General features: G+C 39.3%; 1 protein-coding gene across 1 annotated transcript in view; it reads left to right on the top strand.

Moving 5' to 3' along the window:
- The window catches only part of USP37 (ubiquitin specific peptidase 37), a 34,820-nt gene that overhangs the window by 10,040 nt on the left and 3,733 nt on the right, over window positions 1-21,047 (top strand). The window contains exons 9-23 of the mRNA XM_005519696.3: window positions 19-180; window positions 636-767; window positions 2,525-2,648; window positions 2,893-3,098; window positions 4,189-4,306; window positions 5,506-5,585; window positions 6,095-6,259; window positions 7,716-7,781; window positions 8,706-8,856; window positions 12,623-12,875; window positions 14,831-14,997; window positions 16,798-16,858; window positions 19,012-19,127; window positions 20,001-20,070; window positions 20,556-20,694. Of these exons, the coding sequence (XP_005519753.1) occupies window positions 19-180; window positions 636-767; window positions 2,525-2,648; window positions 2,893-3,098; window positions 4,189-4,306; window positions 5,506-5,585; window positions 6,095-6,259; window positions 7,716-7,781; window positions 8,706-8,856; window positions 12,623-12,875; window positions 14,831-14,997; window positions 16,798-16,858; window positions 19,012-19,127; window positions 20,001-20,070; window positions 20,556-20,694 (2,010 nt within the window). The remainder of the gene's footprint in view (window positions 1-18; window positions 181-635; window positions 768-2,524; window positions 2,649-2,892; window positions 3,099-4,188; window positions 4,307-5,505; window positions 5,586-6,094; window positions 6,260-7,715; window positions 7,782-8,705; window positions 8,857-12,622; window positions 12,876-14,830; window positions 14,998-16,797; window positions 16,859-19,011; window positions 19,128-20,000; window positions 20,071-20,555; window positions 20,695-21,047) is intronic.

Genomic DNA, 21,047 nt, shown 5'->3' with positions numbered 1-21,047 from the left:
GTACTTTTATATTTCTAGGTCTAGTGTATCCAGCCAGACCTCCTCAGCCAAAAGAAGCCTGGGATTCCTTTCTCAGCCTGCCCCTCTTTCCGTTAAAAAAATGAGATCTAATCAAGATTACACAGGATGGAACAAACCCCGAGTGCCCCTTTCCACCCATCCTCAACAACAGTTGCAAGGGTAAATTTAATTTTCTTTATCTAGCATGCATACTTTGATCATCAGAACATGCACATTCTTGTTATAATCATTTAATTAAAAAAAATAATCCTGAAATTCATGAACACTGAGGTAGGGAACACTTTTTTTAGTTTGGATGATATGTATTCCTGAATTTGCTTCCTGGGAGTTTCAGAGACATTTCAGGTAATTAATGTTTCTTTAATGAGGATGAATTTCTCTGTCTTTATGTGTGTGTGTGTGTATATACGTGCATTTTTTAAAAGTTTGATTGTAGAAATTAATGGGTGCCTTCCTGATAAATGCTGCCTCCCATGAGTTTTCAGTTTAGGCTGAAGGGGGAACAGCTCCAGTAAGAAACTGTGGTTAATTGTTTGGGTGAATATCCTGTGTGTTAGTAGAGCTGTGTTTAGAGACACAAAATATTCAATTTTTTTAATTGTGGTTTTTTTCAGGTTTTCAAACTTGGGAAACACCTGCTATATGAACGCCATTCTACAGTCCTTGTTTTCAATTCAGTCTTTTGCTAATGATTTACTCAAACAGGGTATCCCATGGAAAAAAATTCCACTCAATGCACTTATCAGGTAAAATTCACTTTCTGTGTAAGCTGTTTTCTCCTTCATTGCTGAGAAACTGGTTTGGTAATACTGAAGCATCTTTGTAGAGGGTCATTTGCCTGTATAGATAAAAAAAATCCTAGAGCTCTCTGTATTTTGGAGCCGTTTTTTTGTTATTTTGAAATAAGAAATCGGTTCTTAAAACTTATAATACTGAGTTACAGGCATTCTTTTTTGTATTTCTAGTGGCAGAGTGAAATGCTTCAGAAAAAAAAATGTAAGAAATTGCAAAATAAGTTAGATGCAGAAAAATTTCTTTTAAAAACTTAGCCAGGTAGAGTTTAAGCCGATCACTAACTTCACCTGATATGTGGGGGCTTATGCCTTTTGTTTAGTAGCTGTGGAAAGTGTTCAAGTTTTGCATCTTTTGTATCTTTCTCTAAATTCAGCCATTTGGGATTTTTATTATATTTTCTCTCATGCACCTTGTTTCTTTTCTGTCACTAAATAAGATGCAGGATCAGAACCATTTGTGTTTCTGTTTCATCACTTTTATATTTTTTGTGATGATTTTCTATTTTTGGTGTGTCATCTTGAACTCTTTCTACACTACTTGGGATCAGAGGTTGTTCCATGTGCTTCTTGAAATGTCCTTTCTCTAATTTTTATAGAAAGACCTCTGAAGGTTGTGCTCCATATACCTAATGGGCAGTGTGTGATCCTGTACAAGTCAGAGTTGATACTCAAAGCATCTACTTTGTCTTCTCTTGGTTTGGCTATATCATCTAACCTGGTGATTGTTTTTCTGGTTGATCAGTGATTGCTTATCAACTGTGCTGTGGTTTCCTAATATGCTTCACTGAGCAGCTGTAGAGGGCTAGGACAGCATACACTGTTCTTGGAGATCAGCAGAGTAGCAGAAACTTGTCAAGCTGCAGTAAACTGATCAGATTCTTGGGGTAACTGAGTATTAGTTGCTGGGTTTGGGATGCAAGGGGATTATTCAGGTTTTCCCTGTCTTTGGGTTGGGTTTTTTTTGTGTCATGGAATGTGACATCTTCCTTTCACCTTCCTATGTATGAAGCATGACTGAAACTTGTGCTTGGAATATATTTGGTGTGTATGTCCTGTGAAATTGTAAAGCAGTTGTAAAAGATAACTAGATCGCAGTACTTGAGAGGCACAGGTAAAGTTAATTTCAAAAGTTTTGTAGCACAGCTAACAGAAGCACAAGTTTGAACCAAGGAACTCCTTATGGCTCTTTTTGCTACAGCTTTTTTCTCTGTTATAATGTTTTTGCTGCTGAAAGAAGTAAGGCTTGAAAATGAGTGAAAGTTTAAAAGTAAAGCATAAATAGAAACCATTCTGACTATTCAAGTTGAATTGAGTGATTTTGTATTGCTTATTTTGGTACTGTGTGATATCATACCTCCTTTCAGTACAAGTGTTTTCAAAAAGCATAATGGGGTTTTTTTCTCACTGTAAAAGAGCAGAAATAAATTTTTAGAGCTTTATAAGGCTTTTCTCTTTACCTTAAAAGATTATGGATTGGTTTTTTTTTTGTTCATTTGAGTGCTGTTTGATGATGGCCTCAAATGAGATCTCAAAATACGTGAAGTGGAAAAGGTTAATTATATGTGGGATATTTTCATACAGAGCCCCTGAACCACTTATCACAGGAGAGAAGCTTTTAGGAACTCTTAAAGTAAGGTATCATGAGTTCTTTTATGTTTCTCTAAAGTCTTGGAAAATCAACCAGTATTTCATTGCCTTGACTTCTGCAGACGTTTTGCCCATCTGCTTGCTAAAAAGGATGTCTGCAGCCCTGAGGTTAAGAAAGAGCTTCTCAAGAAGGTGAAAAGTGCCATTTCAGCTACTGCAGAGAGATTTTCAGGGTACATGCAGAACGTAAGTATCATTGTCTGGAAACAGTTATGTGCAATTTGTTTAGTGTTTGGACTGCACTGAACATCTGTCAAGCTTCAGCTGTGTTTGAGAGTGACTTTTTGTTGAATGGCAGTGATTGTTAGAGCACAACTGCCTCAGTATTACCGAATGCAGTGAGCTAAACATAATTTCCCCAGTCTGTGTGTGTTTGAGAAAAATAATGAAGTTGTACAAAACCATTTCATTGCATTTTCCCTGTTTCTAGGATGCACATGAGTTCTTGAGCCAGTGTCTGGATCAGCTGAAGGAAGACATGGAAAAGTTAAACAAAACTTGGAAGAGTGAACCAGTCCCTAATGAGGATAACTCACCAGGACGTGCTTCTGATGACCTCTCAGCCACCAAAGTTTATACATGTCCTGTTATCAGTAACTTAGAGTTTGAAGTTCAGCATTCTATCATTTGCAAAATGTAAGTGTGCTTGACAGCTTTTTCTTTACAATTACCTTAAAAGACTAGGAAGCGTTCCCATCTCATGTGACTTCATCTGCAGGTTGTAACCAGCACTAAGATCTATGTTTTATCCAAAGCTAGATATTTTGAAAAATACTCTCTCGTCTAGAAATGCTGTAAACCTCACAGCACGTGGTCTGCTGCTGCAGACCTTCTTTAAACAGTTTCATACTACCTAGTTCTTCATTGCATGTCTAATGGAAAGCCTTTGTGCTTTGCTCTTTGTGTACCAATTGTATGGGAATAGAAAGAAAAGAGGGTTTCAGCCAAGTAATTTTTCTTAAAAAAAAAAGGAAAGAGAGGAAGCTGTGTTTTTAATTTGATCTTTCTAAGGGCTTCCAGGGAACGGCATTTTCTTCTGTCTCTCTATGTTCTCGCAGAAAAAGATTGTTTGGGCATTCATTTTGTATGGGCTGTGCAACAGATTTCTGTATGGGAATGTTCCATTCCACAGAATTTGCATGAACACTGATATTTGGGAATAATAGTTTGTGTATGTTTAATTAGTTCTGCAGAGCAATTAAAAGTAAAGTGCATCCAGGTAATAATTATGGAAGAAAAATGACTGTAGTAGGGGTATTTTTTCCTAAGAAAAATGAAATGTAAGAAAAATTAAGGGGTTTTGTTGGTTTTGGTTTTTTAGATGGACTCCACTCTTTTGTTTCTAAGAACAGTTTAAAAATACTTCTAGCATTTCCCTTCTGCTAGACTGGGCTGGGCTTCTTTTCTCTAAGAATACCGAATGAAGACATGTTCAGCTATAGCAGTCACTTTGATTTCAAATCATGGAGATGATTTGCCTCTCCAAACCAATCTGTGCATTTTTGTTCTTACCTTTACACAAATGTTTCAACTTCTAAAGCATCAAAAAGAAGTTGCAAGATCCAACTTTGTCCTGACCATCAAACAGTTCCATTTTGATGAGTAAAAATAGGATGATCAAGAAGTAGGTGCTTACTGGGAAGTCACTCTACCCTAAAACATGCAAGTGTTCATTAATTTAAAGTTTATTTTTCATCAGACTTGTACAAGCATGTTTCTTTTCTAGGTGTGGTGAAACAGTCACTAAACGAGAACAGTTTAACGACCTCTCCATTGACCTTCCTCGAAGGAAAAAATTCCTTCCTTCCCGATCAATCCAGGATTCTCTTGACCTCTTTTTTCGGGTATGTACTTTGAGGGGATTTTTTTATGCATTGTGGAGTGTGTGTAGGTTACATACCATATGGAAATTCTGACTGTACAGCTGATCATTAGTTTCTATGACAGCAGTTTGCAGGCTTGTGAGATAACAGCACTTTTTGGAGGTTTGTCCCTTAATGGAAGTTTGTATTGTAAAATGCTGTGCAGAAATTAACTGATGTAAAATACGTAAACTTCCGAATTTTGGGATGAAAGAGTTGAAGTGTAAGCAAATACAGAGGAGAGAAGGGAGGCTGTCAGATTGGGATAATCACTCAGGAATTGCTACCTCTCCTGGGCTAAGATGCTTCAACAGGTTGTGTGAAGGCCTTAATTAGCATGGAGGAAAAAGGTCATGCGGGTACACTAATTTTAAAAAACAGCTGTAATATCTGGATGCTTACTTTGTAAGTAGAGCTTCAAGGTAAAGCTTCTGAAAACTAAAAATGAGCCATACATCTGTGAATTGATGTTGTATTTTGTCATATCTTGGAACAAACCTTTTCCTTCCTTTCTGCATAGATAGTACTTTAAACAGAGAGAATAACTGACATGCTTTTTCTTCTAAAAACTGGTGGAGGTCTTACGATCTAAAAAAATTCCTAAAATAGTAATGTAGTAATTTGGCTTCACTTAAGGCTGTAGGAATGTTTGATGGGCAAGTTATGTAATTTCAGGAAAGGGATGCTTCCCCTTTTGATGTCTGTTCAGAACTCTACTCTCATGTAGCATAACCTTGGTAAGTCTAGATGAGGATACCTTTTGAGGAAGGAAGCAGAGGTTTTGAACAAGAGGGAGGAAATTTCATGGCACCATCCTCCACCATAGGTTATTAGGCAAAAAAAAACCCCAAACAAATCCTGTGTATGGGACAGAAAACTGTTAACCTCACAAGATTGTCCCCACCCTTTGGAAGCTAATTTGTGTCATAATGGTGGCTAATTCTCTGGTCTCCAGTAGACTTACAGGAAGAATTCCACCTATATTAGTGGGTATGATGTCAAATGTTAAGGTCTGCTTGTTGTCCTCTTATTAAATGCCCTCTTACTAGGTCAAGTTGAAGGTGATTATAATTTTAAGTGGTTACTGCTGTTTTGAAGAGTTTGTGACGGATGTGGCATATTTTTGGTTGAGATCTATTTGATTTCTCTTTTGTTCCACATTACTCTGCTCCCTTAAACAGGCAGAGGAGATTGAGTATTCCTGTGAGAAGTGCAATGGAAAGTCCGCTGTTGTCACACACAAGTTCAACAGGCTTCCCAGGTAAATGTTGACATCTGTTCCTCTCTTTCCTGGAAGCATATGTTACAAAAGTGCAAGCAAAAATCCCTTGAAGAGTAAAGCTGGGAAAATGAGCAGGGAAGTGTGGACAATGTGTGAGAGAGGTGCACCTGCAGTGAGTCTTCATGCTGTTCCTGTTTCACTATACACAAAGCCCTTGGAAACACTCAGCAGTAATTGTTTCTTCTTCCCTATCACTACACAAGGACTGAGTTTTCCCCTTCCCCTTTTCTTGGGGTGTCTGGGATGCGAACAAAGCAGATACAGTAAATATATTCTGGAATTTTAATATTGCACAAGTTGAGTGATGAAGAGGGACATAATTACCTGTGTCTTGCAGATAAGAGATGGTCAGCATTTGCCTTCCACCCCAAAGTAATAATCTGGTTTGGTCAGGTGAATGCCTTTGGAAATAAAGACTTGAATTTTGAATAGGTTTTCTCTGACTTCTGTCTTGAGATAAACATTTGTCCTTCTCTCATCTCTCTCAGAGTCCTGATTCTTCATCTGAAACGATACAGCTTCAATGTAGCATTGTCTCTCAATCATAAAGTGGGGCAGCAGGTGGTTATTCCAAGATACCTAACCCTGCTTTCCCACTGTACGGAAAGCACCAGGCTGCCACTGACGCTGGGATGGAGCGTCCATTCTGCCATGTAAGTGTACAGCTTTGGTCCCTGCTGTGTTAATCATGTATGCCACAAGGTAGGCACTTGTCAGATCTCCTCCAGAGGATGTCTAGGCAAGGAAACGTTACAATTATGCGGCTTCAGATGTGTGCTGCTAGTTTGTAATGCTGCTGTCATAAGAATATGTTTGGAAAGGAAGCATGATAGAAACAGTAGGAAGAGATGGTTGGGTGTTATCTAGGGAATATTTGGTAAGATAATACTCTTCACTGTCCTTGAAAATCACTTTATATTCTTTTTAAGAACACTTCTGTTAGTAATTTTTAAAATGTAGGCCTCTCAGTCCAAAGTAATCTAGATTACCTTTCCCTTCAGAGCACTCTAACCCTTAACTTAGAAGACAAAATATCCTACCTTTTTCTGCTAATTTCCACTTGCACCTCCTGTGCTGTCATTCATTTTTCATTGTCTTTCCTGTGCCACTGTAGTATCTGAGCACTTTACATGCTGAAAATACTCTGTTCTTTTCCCTATGACTGTTATTTTTGTACAGCTGCCTGACCTGAGACACAGAGACTAAATGTGCCAGCTGTCACACAGGAAGCATGTGACAGAATAAGGAACAAGAAGCCCTTAGGTGTCTTGCAGCCTCTGCTGAATAGCCAGGGTATCCATAGTGAGCTAGGACACATCTGGTGCAGATGTTCAGCAGTGTGGCAGGTGTTGTGCCAAATGTTTAGTGGTGTTTTGGGATGTAAGTGGATGTTTCCCATTAATTCATTTTAACAGTAGAAATCTCAAACACAACAAACAGTTTATGCTAACCAGAGCAGCAATACTGGAAAATAGGTTGGAAATAGCTTTACAATGTTTGGAGTTTTTTTCAGTCATGGAAAGCATTGTGATTGACCAGGAAGTGGAAGGGGAGCTAGGCTGGAGAGAAGCAGCCCTGGTTTAGGGACAAGATTAGAAAAGATTTCTGCAGTGGCTGCCGTCTCTTTGATGGATGTGTAGTGATAGTGATGGACTTTGAGAAGCCCTTGAAAGGATTAAATGGAGCAGGAAGTTGGTTCAGAGGAATCTAGGTAAGGCAGAAGAAATGTGGGATATGACAGAAAACCGGCTCATCCAGACAACAGCAGGAGACTGTGGTTTGGGAGCAGGAACTCAAGTGTTGGTGGGAATAAAATATAAAGGAAAGAGTTGTCTTGACATGGGAGCCAAGAGCCTTTAATTTATGAGCTGGTCCCTAAGGGTGCATCACCAAGAAGTGAATCAAGTTTAAAGGATTATGCATGGTTTTGAACAACTGTTGTTTATTTATAGTGTGATGAAGTTATTACTGTAAATCTAAGCAATTAGCAAGTACATAAAGGTATTCTGCTTGTTCTTTTGGTCATGGATTTGCATGCATAGCAGACAAGTAAACACTGATTTTTTAAAGACTGTAACTACTGCAATAAATATTTTACTCTTTTAATAGTTCCCGTCCATTGAAAGCCTCCCAAATGGTGAATTCCTGTACTGTAAGCACTTCCACACCTTGTAGGTGAGTTATAGCTCAGAAGTGTCCATGTTCAGTGGCCTGGGGTTATGTGGCATAGTTTCTAAGGTATTTTTTGGTTTTCTAGTTCTTTTCTCATTTTTGTGTTGTGAATTATTTCAGCTACTGTCTTTTTTCATATCTGAGTTTTATTGGTGTTACATGGTAGCTGAAATTAACATCAATGGTGCAATTTGCCTAGTTTAAGAAGCAAAATGTTTTCTACTTCTGCAATCTAGCTCTTTGTTCTGACTCTATGGAGCCAAAATGGATTTTTTGGGAACCAGATGATTGATTCCTTAAGTTTATTTGCAAGGATGAGACAGACAGTTTTTTATTTGGTGAAAAACATGATATCACACTGGGATGGTTTTGCATGGAGGGATGCTTAAAGACCAGATTTACTAAATAAAATAGAAATCGTGACTTCCCCAGACTCTGTCTTCTGTTCTGAAAAAGCAAGAATTTATCTTAATGGAAGAGCAAACAGGAAAAATGAAAAACTGGTGCATTTTTGTACTTTTTACATGGGGGTAATGTTGTTAGAAATCCTATATCCAACTTTAAAAAAGTCAAATTATTTATGCCAAATTCTATGTGTTAATGTGGCCTTGTCTCAAATGAGTTCAGGCTGGGATTGCAAGGTAGTAAAGTGCAGAATCCTTGGCCTTAAAAGCAAGAGCCACACACTTTGTTGCTTTAATATTGTAAGCCATTATTGCAGGCTTCAAGTAAGTATGTCAGTTAACCCAGTAAAATAAAGCTTTTCTGAGAACTTTGACTGCCATATTAATAAATTGTCATTTTCAGTTGCTGCAGTTTGTTCCCCAGTTGAACAGTGTGAAAGCACTGCTTCAGCAGTTACTTTGAGACATGTTTGTACAATGCCACAATGCTGTCAAGTTATATAGGCATATTTTTAATTCACAGAAAATACACTTTCAAGTCAAAGAGCTCTGCAGCACTCTATGTAGATTCTGACAGCGATGATGAGCCATTGAAACGCTCTGTTGCCCATAGCCAAAGGTTGTGCAACATACAGAGCAGAGATCAACAGCAACTGCAAGAAGAGCCAGAAAAGGTAAGGGAAAAACCCACGAACTTTCATATACTAGATCCTGTTATGTGCTCATGTCTGCTGTGTGCTTTTTTTAGCATAAACTGAGTGAAATTTATGTCAGATGAGGTTTTTTCCCTCCTAATTAGCACTGCAATGCCGGAAGGGAGTGCTTTGCTAATTGACCTCTCTCAGTTGTCTTGGGTTCCCACTGGGAACAGAAGTAATTGCATTGCAATTGAACTTGAGTTTTCAGGTTATGTATACCAGCTGCTTAGCAGTTTGGTCAGTCCTTTGGGTAACTTCCACTAATAATGTTCCTGGGCTGAAGTATAATGTGCTGTCAATAATAAAAGTATGCAGTAAAGCCCTTGATTAAATTAGGTTCAGTACAAGTTGGGCTAAGCAAAATACTCAGTTGAGAAAATTTCATGTGCATCCAGTCTGTGTCCTCTTTGAAGTGTGGCTTTTAAAATGCTTTTAGAATCTGAAGCTAACAGTCTTTGGAGGTGGACACACAGAAATATGAAGAGACCAAGTTCATTGGTGTAATGGCACAGTTGATTTCAAATTGCCTTTGAGCTTTTCCTTGTGACTAGTGTTAATGCTGCCAAGATATTTTTTTTGCCTCTGTCAGGGCAGTGTATTAGCCGGTGGATGAGTTGTGTGGGAAGAAATGATGACCCAGAAGGGAATAGAAGCAGCTTAGAGGATTATCTCACAGTACCACTTTCTTCTGTTAAGAGTGCTGCAGGCCTAGTGCTTAGGACGCTTCTTGCATCTCTAACGCTTTTGCTTCACTAAAGTTTTTGACAGTGCTAGTAGGGTTATTTTAATCAAGCAGAGAGTTGTGGCCTTGATATGGTATTAAGGGACAGGTGCAAACCTGGTTGAATAGCAGTAGGTAACAAGAGGAAGATATATACATTTTCTGATGTGATGGGAAGATCAAACCAAGGGAGGATCCTGACCCAGTATTTACTAAGTGACAGATACTGAGTATTAAATTTTTAAAAGATCCAGAGCTGGGAAGAGCTGCCAGTTTGATGAAGCTCAGATCTACAGATAAGAATGATCTTGGAAAATCTGAGAAATTGCATAAAATTAGGAGAGGTTATTCAGTAGGAACAGGCTAAAGGTGCTAATCTTATCAGGATTAATTGACTATAAACATGGATGGGAACAACTGGGGAAGCAGTGGGCCTTCAGAAAGGGCATGAAAGGTGATGGTCAACCACAAGGTCAAGCAGGTTGAAAGTAGAAGTATCTAGACAGAACCATAGCCTATATACACACTGTGTGAAGTAACCCTCCTTTTTTCCTCAGAATTGAGCTTTAGCTGGAGTTCTGTATCCATCTTTGGGCTCTGGACTGAAAAGGGTTATAGATTAACTGGAGAGGGGCCAGAGGAGAGGAACATGAATGGTCAGAGGTCTAGCAAGGAAGATTTTGAGAGAAAGAGCAGGCAAGTAGTCTTCAGTTTGACCTTTAGTTTAAACAAAAATGTAAGCCAGACTTGTGTCTTCAAGGAAGGGGAAGAAGTTAATAGAAACACTTGAGCTGTTTTCTGTGCCTGTGGTGGATAGAACAAGAAGTAATAGACTAAATTACAGACAGTAATTTTTAGATTAAATATTAGGGAACACTTCCTGATATGGTCAGGATATGTAAGGATGGAATGGATTACTGTGGGAAAACACAGAAATACTTGCTGAAGGTCTTGCAACTGCTGTCCTGCATGGCACACCTAATGCCTGGCTGCAGCTGGGGGAAGGAAACAAGCTTCTCTTTGAAATCCCTCTCACATACAGAAAAGGTATTTCAAACTGTCCTAACTGATTCTTCCTGGAGTTTTGTTTGCGAGGAAGAGCAGGTAGTTTCTACTGCATAAGCCCTATAAGTGCAGAAATTGTGGGAATAAAGCATACTAATTTGAATAACAAATTAATTACAGGCTTTACAGCCTGTTGTGGGAAAAAGACACTGGTGGTGATGATTCCACGTAAATGATTTTATTCTGTGGCCATGCGTATTGGCCACTTCTCAACCACAGGCCTGCCCAGCCGTCTGTTACCATTAACAAGGTTCTCTGACCTCAGTGTTGCCCTGGGAGACCTGGCCCTGGTTTTTGGAAGTAGCAATACTGTTGCTGCACCATTTCTCTTGGTGTGATTCTCAAAACAGCTGTGGTTGGGGTTGCATTAAGGGCTTGGTGGTCACTTTGTCTGGCCAGTACATCCTTTGCCAGGCACTCCTTCCAAAATGTCCTTGCCATGGGGGAGAGCAGCTGGAATAGGATCTGTACATGGCACTGGGTGGTAGGGGCAAATAGCAGTCATCCAGCTAAACAGGGCAGAACTGCAATTCCTGTGATCTCTGCTTCTGCAGATGAAGTAGTATTTGAAGGACTTCTTAAAAATGCTTACTTAAAGCAGCCTGTCTTAGAGCCTAAGCTATTTAAAATCTATGCAAATAATGTCTAGTAGAAAAGTTGTATTCAAATAATGCACAGATGCTGCCAAGTCTTTAAAGTCCAGCCACTGAATTAGTGCTAGTTGTTGGCAGAGAGCCTGGAACTAGGGTTTGCTGAAGAGCTAAACCAGTTTTGATGTTGGTAGCCTACAGGTGCAGAGAGAGAAATCAGAAAGCTTAAAAAGCAGGTACTCTGCTTTACTTACTCAGTGCATAAATAGCTGTGAGGAGAGAGGTTTAAATTTGTCACTTCCAATTCTTGGAGGGCAACATGTCTAGAACAAGCAGTTTAGTTGGCTAATTAATTTGCTAATCTTGTTTGATAAGGCAGTTTTAATACAAAATGCATGCTGTGTTTGAGTAAAAAGCAGCAGTAAAAATGTAATTTTGTTCATTTTAACGAAGTTCTGGGATCCATCCTAATGCAGTTTGGAATAAGACCGGGATAAGTACATTTTAATAGAAACTATTTTACCCCATTTTTAACATAATATAGGAAAAGAAATTCTAAGCATATGGTAAATAGTGTAATTGTGTAAACATGAATACATGGAGGTTAACCTCCTGATTAACTGTTAATATCAAAATGATTGAAATTACTGTATTATTTGCAAATCACAGTGGTGTAGGAGTTGATGAGCATCAGTTTTAGGAAAATTAACTATAAAAAGAAAAATTGAGATTAAGACAAAGGTGTTTTTTTCTTTTCTCCAGTTGAAATTCTCTTCTCCTTGGGAAAGAATAATTTCCCCTTTCCCTGTTTAACTGTTTTCTTACTTGGTTTGCAAGTCTTGCCCTCCTCCCTCTACTCACATCAAGACTCTTCATATGGCAAATCTGCACCATGAAACCTAATTTTAATTGCTCTTCATTACCAGCTCAATTTCAGTTTCTATTCTTCCATCCCTATCTTTGTCTTCAGTTACTCTCACGTTGGTGCTTCATCCTTTGTTAACAAACTTGCAGTTTCCCTGTTTGTATCTCAGTGTTGACTTGCCAGGGGCTTGAGAATTCATCAGAACCTAAAGGGGAAACATGTTTAGAAGGAAGGGAAAGGAGAAGGGAAGAGTTATCTTGTGTATGTTAATCCACAAGGCCTGTAAAAACTAGTTGTAGTGTATATTTAAATACTTTTCCATGGAGTAAGTGTAGCTACAAAGGCTGTCTCTCCATTGGGTCTCATGTAACTATGTTGCATGTTGACAGTGCCAAGCTCCCACTCCCTGGGGTTAATAAAAATAAATCTCCACGGAAATGTAAAACTGATGTTATATACCTGTTTATTCAAACACTTAATCATAACTCCATTTATCTCTAGGGTTCAAAAAGAAGTAAAATGGAGGGTGATAAACCTGAGCTGGGTAATGCTGGTTTTGATGGGATGAGTGAAGATGAGCTGCTAGCAGCTGTTTTAGAGATTAGCAAAAGGGAAGCTTCTCTGTCTCTGAGCCATGATGAAGATAAGCCCACAAGCAGCCCAGACACTGGTTTTGGAGATGATGAAATTCAGGAATTGCCAGAAACCCTGGAATCTATGGAGATGGAAAAACCCAAAACAGTATTAGACTCAGGTAAGGCAAAGTAACCATCTTAACTGGACTCCAGTGGGCTAAAGCAGGTGACTGATAACATCAGGCTGGTAATGGCTGGTGGTAGGAACTGGATGCAAGTGCACTGCTGAAACTGCCTGACTTGCTCATTGTTTCAGGAATTTAAGCTTCATAATTTTCCTGTGTATAAAGCATTTAATTCATCAAACTGTGAAAATGTATTTTCTTGTATGTCTGTCATCTCCACAATTCAAAGTGAATTTTCATTTTTTTCCTCTCTTGATTAACACATGCTTCCACAGGTTCCTGTGCCAGACAATTCAGTTTCCTAATATTTGGCCGTTTGTAGAACTGACTCTTCCATAAACAGAAAGTATTTTCATTTCTGTAGCTGTTGTAGTCTGGGCAGCACAGTAGCAATGTTCACATGGCATAAGACTAGAATGCTTTCATAAATGCAGATATTTTCTTACTAGTTACTGATGAATTTAAATATATCTCTGTGGTTTTTTCTAAAGCTTTTTATGTGAGAGTAGACTTGTAAGCTTAAGAACCTCAAGTGAATTATGGCCTCTGACAGACATGGTTAAGTACAAGGAGGAGCCTGTGTGATCTCAGTGTGGGGAAGTTGAGCCTTTCTTTAGCCAGCTGAAGGAAATACAAGTGGTTTATCATTTATTGTGTGCTACGTACGTGCTTTCAGTCAGGTTTTTAATTGCACTAGCATGGAAAAAGATAGCAATATGCTCCTGTCCTCTAAGAGCCAGGAGGTTAATTAATAACAGAATACCCCACTGTTACCAAAAATGACACATGTTTCAGTGGACAGCTGTTGACAGCCCTGATGGTGGAAGGCAGTGTATAAAAGTAACACTATGTATATGATCAGCCCTCTTTGTGCCCTCCTTTTTATACAGTAATGTTGCTTATGGTGTTATGAAAGAGAGTTGTGATAGAATGTGGCCACATTTCTGTCTAGGTTTTCTTTGGAAAGTACAGTGTAATTATTTGAAGGCTCTTTTGTGACTCTTAAGCAAAAAGTATGTGTTTAATATAAGTTCTTTATTTCTTCTTATATTGGAAGTTTTCAAAGGTCATGTAACAAATTCTGGGGTTTTTTTTAATCTTAAAAGTATCAGACTGATGGATTATGGTTCTGGTGCTGTTGGTCTTTTGTTTAAGGTTTAACAGATAGTGAGACTGCTGTGTGTTACCCTTGTTAATAACTAATCAGATACTGAAGTCTGCACAGGACAAAACCATGAAGTTTCACATGGTGCTGCCTGATAGCTGTTGGAGCAGGTCCTGACACTTTCTTAGTTGCAAGCAAGAATCAAAGTGTCCTGCAGTTGCACATGTATGCAGCAATTGAGTGAATGTTCATTTCAGATGTTTCATAATGCACTTTTGCCATAGTGTTTACTTCAAAGGTGAACTAAAAAGTTATAATCTTCATGCATCTTTAAAGCTGTACATAGTGTTCACAAGATTGAGGCTCTGAGCTGAAGCAAAAGAGCACATTTAAACAGTGCTTGAGATTTGTGCTTTTTTTCATCTTGCATTTGGTTTGGCTTTTATTGTGGCTTCATGTATAGTACTCTGAGGTATAATATGCAATGCAAATTTTTATAATCCATGGTTTCTTACAGAAAAATTCAGATGTCAGCTTCATGGCTACAGAAACCTAGTGCTGTGTGCCTTCTGTAGTTAAACTTGCTGTTTCTGAGTGCACATAAAAGGCTAAGAAGAGAACAGGTTAAGGGATTAATCAAATGGTTCACTGTGCAGCAGTTAAAATGAGTATAAGACTGTGCTTTGGAGCTTTTTCCATTTAACTTGTGCGGGTGTTTTATGGTGGGGTGAGCTCCCTGTCAATAGATGTCACTATGCTGCAAGGATTGTGGTGATTTAAAGATGGCTTAGCTGGTAACAAACAAGACCCAGTAAAGTATAAACTGTACTTTGTAATTCTTCAGGTCCTACCAATTTCACTGAGATAACTAAAGATTTTGATGAGAATAAGGAAAACAAAACTCCAGAAGGCTCCCAAGGGGAGGTTGACTGGCTGCAGCAGTATGACATGGAGAGAGAGAGGGAAGAACAAGAACTTCAGCAGGCACTGGCTCAAAGCCTTCAAGAGCAAGTAAGAAATAGTTTGCTTCCTTAAGTTGTCTTTCCCAACACTGGAAACCTGAAAGCTAAAGGAAAAACTTGCATTCAGGCAGTAACTGCAAAGGAATTATTCTGCTTTTTTTGAGATAACCAGGTGGAAAAAGGAGTTGGGTATCTTCTAACTCCAGTGTCATTAGAGTGATGATACTGGATACATCCGGGCAGATTTTGTATGTGCTTTGAAAACTGCATCGCATCACAGACCCACAGATTTCTCAGAGCTCTCCATGCACTTTTGTGCCCTGGTTTGTCACATTTTATTAAAAACTATGATAACCTCAACTAAACTATTCCTCTCTGACATCAAGATCCCAGTCCACCTTTAGCTTCTCTGGCAGTTGTTTCTTGCAGTGTGTCCTGTCAAGACTCAGTGAAAGAGGCAGGTTTCAAAGCCAAGGGTAAGAATGGCCATGTCAGGTCAGGCTAAAGATGTCTGTCCTAAGTGTGTTTCTGATGCTAGCAAGTAGGGGATGCATAGTGAAGAATATAGGAACTCAGCACTTATGGGATCCTTCCCTGTAAGTAAAGTGGAAGAAAGATCCCAAATAATTTAATTGAAAACAAGTCCTTTAAATTAAGTTTGGGAAGAATGGGGTTCTTGAGTTGTGTGCAAACTCTCTGTATTCCACTTGAATTGCAAGACCTGTAACTGATTTCTGCAAGTTTAACCAAGCAGCAGAGAATAAAGCAAGCACTTAGCCAGGTCTTCCTTAAATAGGTGCCTTTGTCTGCTCTCTATTAATACCAAAGCTGTCATGGTTTTCCTTATGAGATCTGATGTTTCCATGGCTCTTGGTTTTTTTTCTCTCCCATTACTCATTATGAGGCGCTGGTTGGTATATTCCATGCCAGATGTAGCTTTGATTCATCAATGCCGAGTAGTTTAACAAAGATTCCCAAATCCTTTAGAAGTAGTGTGATAAAAGGCCTCATGCTAATAATGTAAAACTGCCCTTTGAGTGTGTTCTGCTACAGTTCTGAAGAAAAAATCTGCTATTCTAATGATTTGGGCATGGAAATGCAGTAGCTGTGGTTATCTTGATTTGAAATACATAGTTGAGGTGCTGCATTCAGGTGTGCTGAAGGCACTCAAACCCTAAATTAAGAAGCCAGCTCATTAAATATTATTGACTGGCTTGCTGTAGCTCTGGGCTTTCAAGAGTGGTGGGAGGAAGAGGGTCATGATATTATCCAAACATTAGAAGTGTTTGTTGACTTGAGGTTTCTTTGCTACTTGGTAATGGTAATGTGTTTAATACCTGGTTTCTTTTTGCATCCTGCCTTTGTGGATTACACCTGTTACATAGAACCACTGGCTCCACTTTCAAATGGCTTAAAAATAACAAAATCTGTTAGGATTTAATGACCGTGTCCTCATCTGGCTTTGGTCAGAAATAGACTAAATTTTGCAGAAGTGTGAGGAGCTTTGTGTGTAAGTGACAGCTTTCCTGAGCACAGGATTGCAAATTCATTCAGATGCTTTTCAAATTAATGATCCAGGGAAAGCATTTGGATACTGGAGACTCGCTGTGCTGCATACCAAACTTCAGGAGCTTTGACAAGCCTTAATGAAGGTTTGTCCCAGGTTCTGTTGCACGGGAACATTGGACTCTTGGTGGTTGCAAACATTCCTTCACACGGAACCTTTAATTTACAATGTCAAGTTTGTTGTAGAAACCAGAGCAGCACAGTTTCAATGGAAAAAGAGCACCACAAGAATTTTAAACAGTGAAATGTCTCAATGAGCTAAGTTTTGTTCTCTCCCCATTAGGAGGCACGAGAACAGAAAGAGGATGATGACCTCAAACGAGCCACGGAATTAAGTCTACAAGGTGAAACTTATTTAAGTTCTTCCAGTATGTTGCTTTTGAGAGAAAATTGATATGTGTGTATGAGTGCAGCTCCTGACTGTCAGTAAGACAGCTGGGATTCATGTTCTTTTGGTGTGTGCTTTGTTGTGTTTGGCACTCAAGGTCAAATCTTCTTGTTCTTGGTCGTGAAAGCAAATGCCAGGAAAAACTTAAGCTGAAAAATTACTTACTTCAGTCACTTGAGTTTTTAGTTAGATATAGAGATATATAGAGATATGTGTAAAATATTATAAGCAACACATATAATATACATTAATGCATAATATTAATTTAGAGAAAGCACAGTGGATCTTGAAACGTTGCATTCCCAGCAAAGTCAGCATGCTAATGGCCCTAGTCAGAACATAAGAATTATTTGTTACTTGCATTGGTATTTTAGTGCTGATTAATGAATGCCCTAGCCTCTCCTGGAAAAATAAATTGGTGCTGTTTCCATCAGATACAGGATGGGAGGGGGACAGATCTCACTGCAAGGTATAGCTGTTGGGGGTGAAGAAAGAAACCCAAAACACACGATCTGTCTCCTCCAAATCCAGACAGTGCTATAGACCTCCTCAGGCACTGTTTAACATTTGTGTGATGCTGGCATGCAAGTGATTTCATACAATCTGGCAGAGCAAAGCATAACTGAGAGAAAATTCCTGCTCCAAAGAGGGTGAGGGAGGGATAATGAAGTATTGTGTTAAGATACTTGTAGTTGCTTGGGGCCTTTTAAAGGCCCTCAGTTGTTACTGGATGAACCTGTCAGCTCCTGAAGAGAAGTAAGTTGAATGCTTCTTGGGCATCCCTTGCCCTGAGCTCTGGCAGGCTAAGTGACCAGTCCTTCTTGGGTTTTCCTTGATTCATATCCAGGAAGAATTCAAGGCTAGAGATCTTCCATCCCCTTGATTTGCAGCTGCTTGGCTGAAACACGAGCATTTCTTTGCTACTTGTCTCATTTGTAAGATATCAGGGAGCAGCAGTTCAAGGAGATGAACATAATCTTGAATGCAGAGCTGGTTGCATGTATCTTATGAAGGATCCCAGTGATGCCATAAGCAAAGAACCAGTAGTCATCCTGGCACCATTGATGAGGTGGCCTTTAGTAATTCCTGTGGCAGGTGCTTCATGCACAAACCTACCGAAGTGGCTGTGTTTCTAGGCTGTAGTCTACCCTACAGCGCAAATGAGTGTGGAAAGCAGCAGTAAAGAATTCCCAGTTAAGTAAGAGAGTCATCTATTAACTTCCCAAGAAGTTTATACTAATCTAGTGACTGATGATTTAACAGGACAAACAGTGTGAGAATCTCTTTGGCAAAACAACTCCATCACAGCTGGCATGATAGTCTCTTGAAAACAGATGAGAAAAAATTCCTGAGCAGTGTCCTGTTATTCTCAACTTCTCATCCACCTGGGACCCCATAGCTTTAATTTAACTGGTGAAAATGTAGCTACTTCTCTTAATGAGAACTGTTCAAAATCTTAAATTAGTTGGGTAGCTGCAGAACCCCAGGAAGTTTGGAACAGCATGTACAGGGAGCAGTGGTGCCTTCCGGCTCTTTACAGAAAGCTGCGTGCATTTTGCTCAGCCAAGCAAACTGGAAGTTCCTGTGGTGAGCAGCCTCCTTACCATTGAAAACAATGAAAAGATGCCTGCTGCCAGCAGTAGCATTTTGATGCCAGTTTTAATTCAAAAATGCACTTTGTTAATGCAGCTTATAGTTAAAACTGTAATTCATAGCTTCTCGTTGCGGGAACTCGCAGTTCCCTGACCAGACTGGTCGTCCTTCTTTTGCTGTCTGTCCTGTCTGCAGCCCATTGGTGCTCCAGAGCCAATTTGGTGTTAACTGCTTTTTTATCACCCAGCTGTCATTGCTATAGTTCCTTTTTAGAAAAGTATGAGTGAGATGGTGCTAAAATTAATTCCAAGATACTTAACTGTTGCTCTGACAAGTTGGAGAAGGGCAGGAGCTTTTATTTGGAAATTCCAGTATCCCCTGTTTTCCTTGAAAATGAAGCTTGAAATTTTATTATGCCTGTTTATGTGGGTAGATGTACCTCAACCTGTTGTGAATTCCTATGTGGGTGTGGTCCACAGCTTCTCATGCAGTTATCATTGTTTCCTTGCTATCTAGAGTTTAACAGCTCTCTCCTGGACAGTGTTTGCTCTGATGAAGACTCTGGGAATGAGGATGTTCTAGACATGGAGTATTCAGAAGCTGAAGCAGAAGAGCTGAAAAGAAATGCTGAGGTGTGATCCATGATTTCAAAAGCCAACTGAGAAATATAGCTATTCTTTATAGTATTGAAGGTTGTTTTAGAGAGCAGGTATAGAGGCTAGAAAGGTCTTTTATTCTGTAAAGTGAAAACATAGAAAATATCTATCCATCAGTCTTACTGTGTTGTTTTAATTACAAAAAAAAACCAATCCAAACCGAACAACCCTCCTCTCTCCCCCCCAAAAAAATTTAAAAGAAAAAAATTAGCTTCAGAAACCTTCTGAGTTTCTCTAAGAAACTGTCTTTAACAGTATTGTCAGTGAATTCTATAAGTAACATTTCCTGGTCAAGACAGTATTAAAAAATAAATTGTCAAAAGTCATTGAATAGAAAGAGCATATTTCCTGTATGTAAAGAGGGTGTTGTCCTGACATTACAGGTGCAGGACAAAAGAATTTGGGATACATATCCAGAATTAGCTATTGAATCTGTGTACCATTATCAGTGGTATGTCTTGATATTTTAGAAGTAAGCATGGTGTTCCTTTTTGGCTTTTCTGTTTATTTGCTGGATTAATTCTGACATCAGTGGAAGTTGCTCAGGAAATGGTTGTTTAGAAAACTTTGCAGTGTAGAGCTCATGTCAGCATCTGTTCTGAGGTCAGAGAGGCTCCTTTGCATGTTCATTGGCTTGCTGATAGATTAAATACACATTTCCCACTTCTGGAAGGACTCCTTGTTTGGTGTGAACCAGGGTGTCTGTTTCTGTAATCCTTCATTGGGTTGCAGCTTTGAATTCAGTAGCCAAAGTTGATATCCCAGGTATCATTCATCTTGTCCATAAGCTATGTGGGGAAAAAAAGAATGCCTGAAAGCTGTAATTGTACTTTTTTTTTTTTTCCCCAGACAGGAGAGCTTCCTCACTCCTATCGTCTCATCAGCATCGTCAGCCATATTGGAAGCACATCATCTTCAGGTAAAAGATGCCACATTTTTATTCTTCGTCTCTTACTTAGCTTGAAAAATCTGTAATGGTGAATCATTTATAGGGAAGAATTCAGGCAGCAAAGCAAATCTTCTGTCATGATTTGCTGATGGGGGAGCAGGTTGAGGATATCATGGTGCCTGACCACAGCATGTAGGAAACGTACAGCTTATGAGCTCTGTAGAATTGCTTGTGCTTGTTACCAGCTGATTGAGGGACCTGAAGGGTCTTTTAGCATTTAAATCTGACATAGGTGGCTGGACCAGGGTACCTAGCTAACCAGCTCACTGGTTGAAGTACAGCATGGAAAGGTGTGCAGAGAAGTTGTGGCTGCCCCATTCCCAGAAGTGTTCAGAGCCAGGTCAGATAAAGCTCTGGGCAGCCTGGGACCGGCAGGGATAGTGGCAGGCAGTTTGGAACAGGATGATCTATGAGGTCTTTTCCAACCCAAACCATTCTGTGATTCTGTTGTTAAGGTCATTATATCAGTGATGTCTATGATATCAAGAAGCAGTCCTGGTTCACCTACAATGACTTGGAAGTCTCTAGAACTCTAGAGACCACTGTTCAGTGTGACAGAGACCGAAGTGGATACATCTTCTTCTACATGCACAAGTAGGTGTCTTGGGGAATTTTGGTCCTAGAAATTACCTGCTGTTTATGAGGAAATGGGCTTCTCTTCTTCCTCTGGTCCTCTGCTGGGATGAAAAATGTCTCCAGAATGACAAAACTGAAGTGCTCTGAGTTCAGAGGCGTGGGATTGTATGTCAAAATACATAGTGTTTTTAAAATTGCATTAAATTGTATTTTAAGAACAGGATTCAGTGTCTCAGTGCATGTGTTACACCAGGAATCATAATGGAACTTGAGTTTTTTTCCTTAAGTGCTGTGATATTTGTAAATGTTCTTACCCATGCTCCTAACAGTTGTATTGTTGCAGCCATGGTCATCTCAGGACACAGCCAAAA

This window comes from Pseudopodoces humilis, chromosome 8 (assembly GCF_049639895.1).
Source record: "Pseudopodoces humilis isolate 2021_Gansu_Grassland_sample_001 chromosome 8, ASM4963989v1, whole genome shotgun sequence".
NCBI lineage: Eukaryota > Metazoa > Chordata > Aves > Passeriformes > Paridae > Pseudopodoces > Pseudopodoces humilis.
The sequence above is the reverse complement of the archived record's forward strand: the minus strand, read 5'-3'. Positions and strand labels throughout refer to the sequence as shown.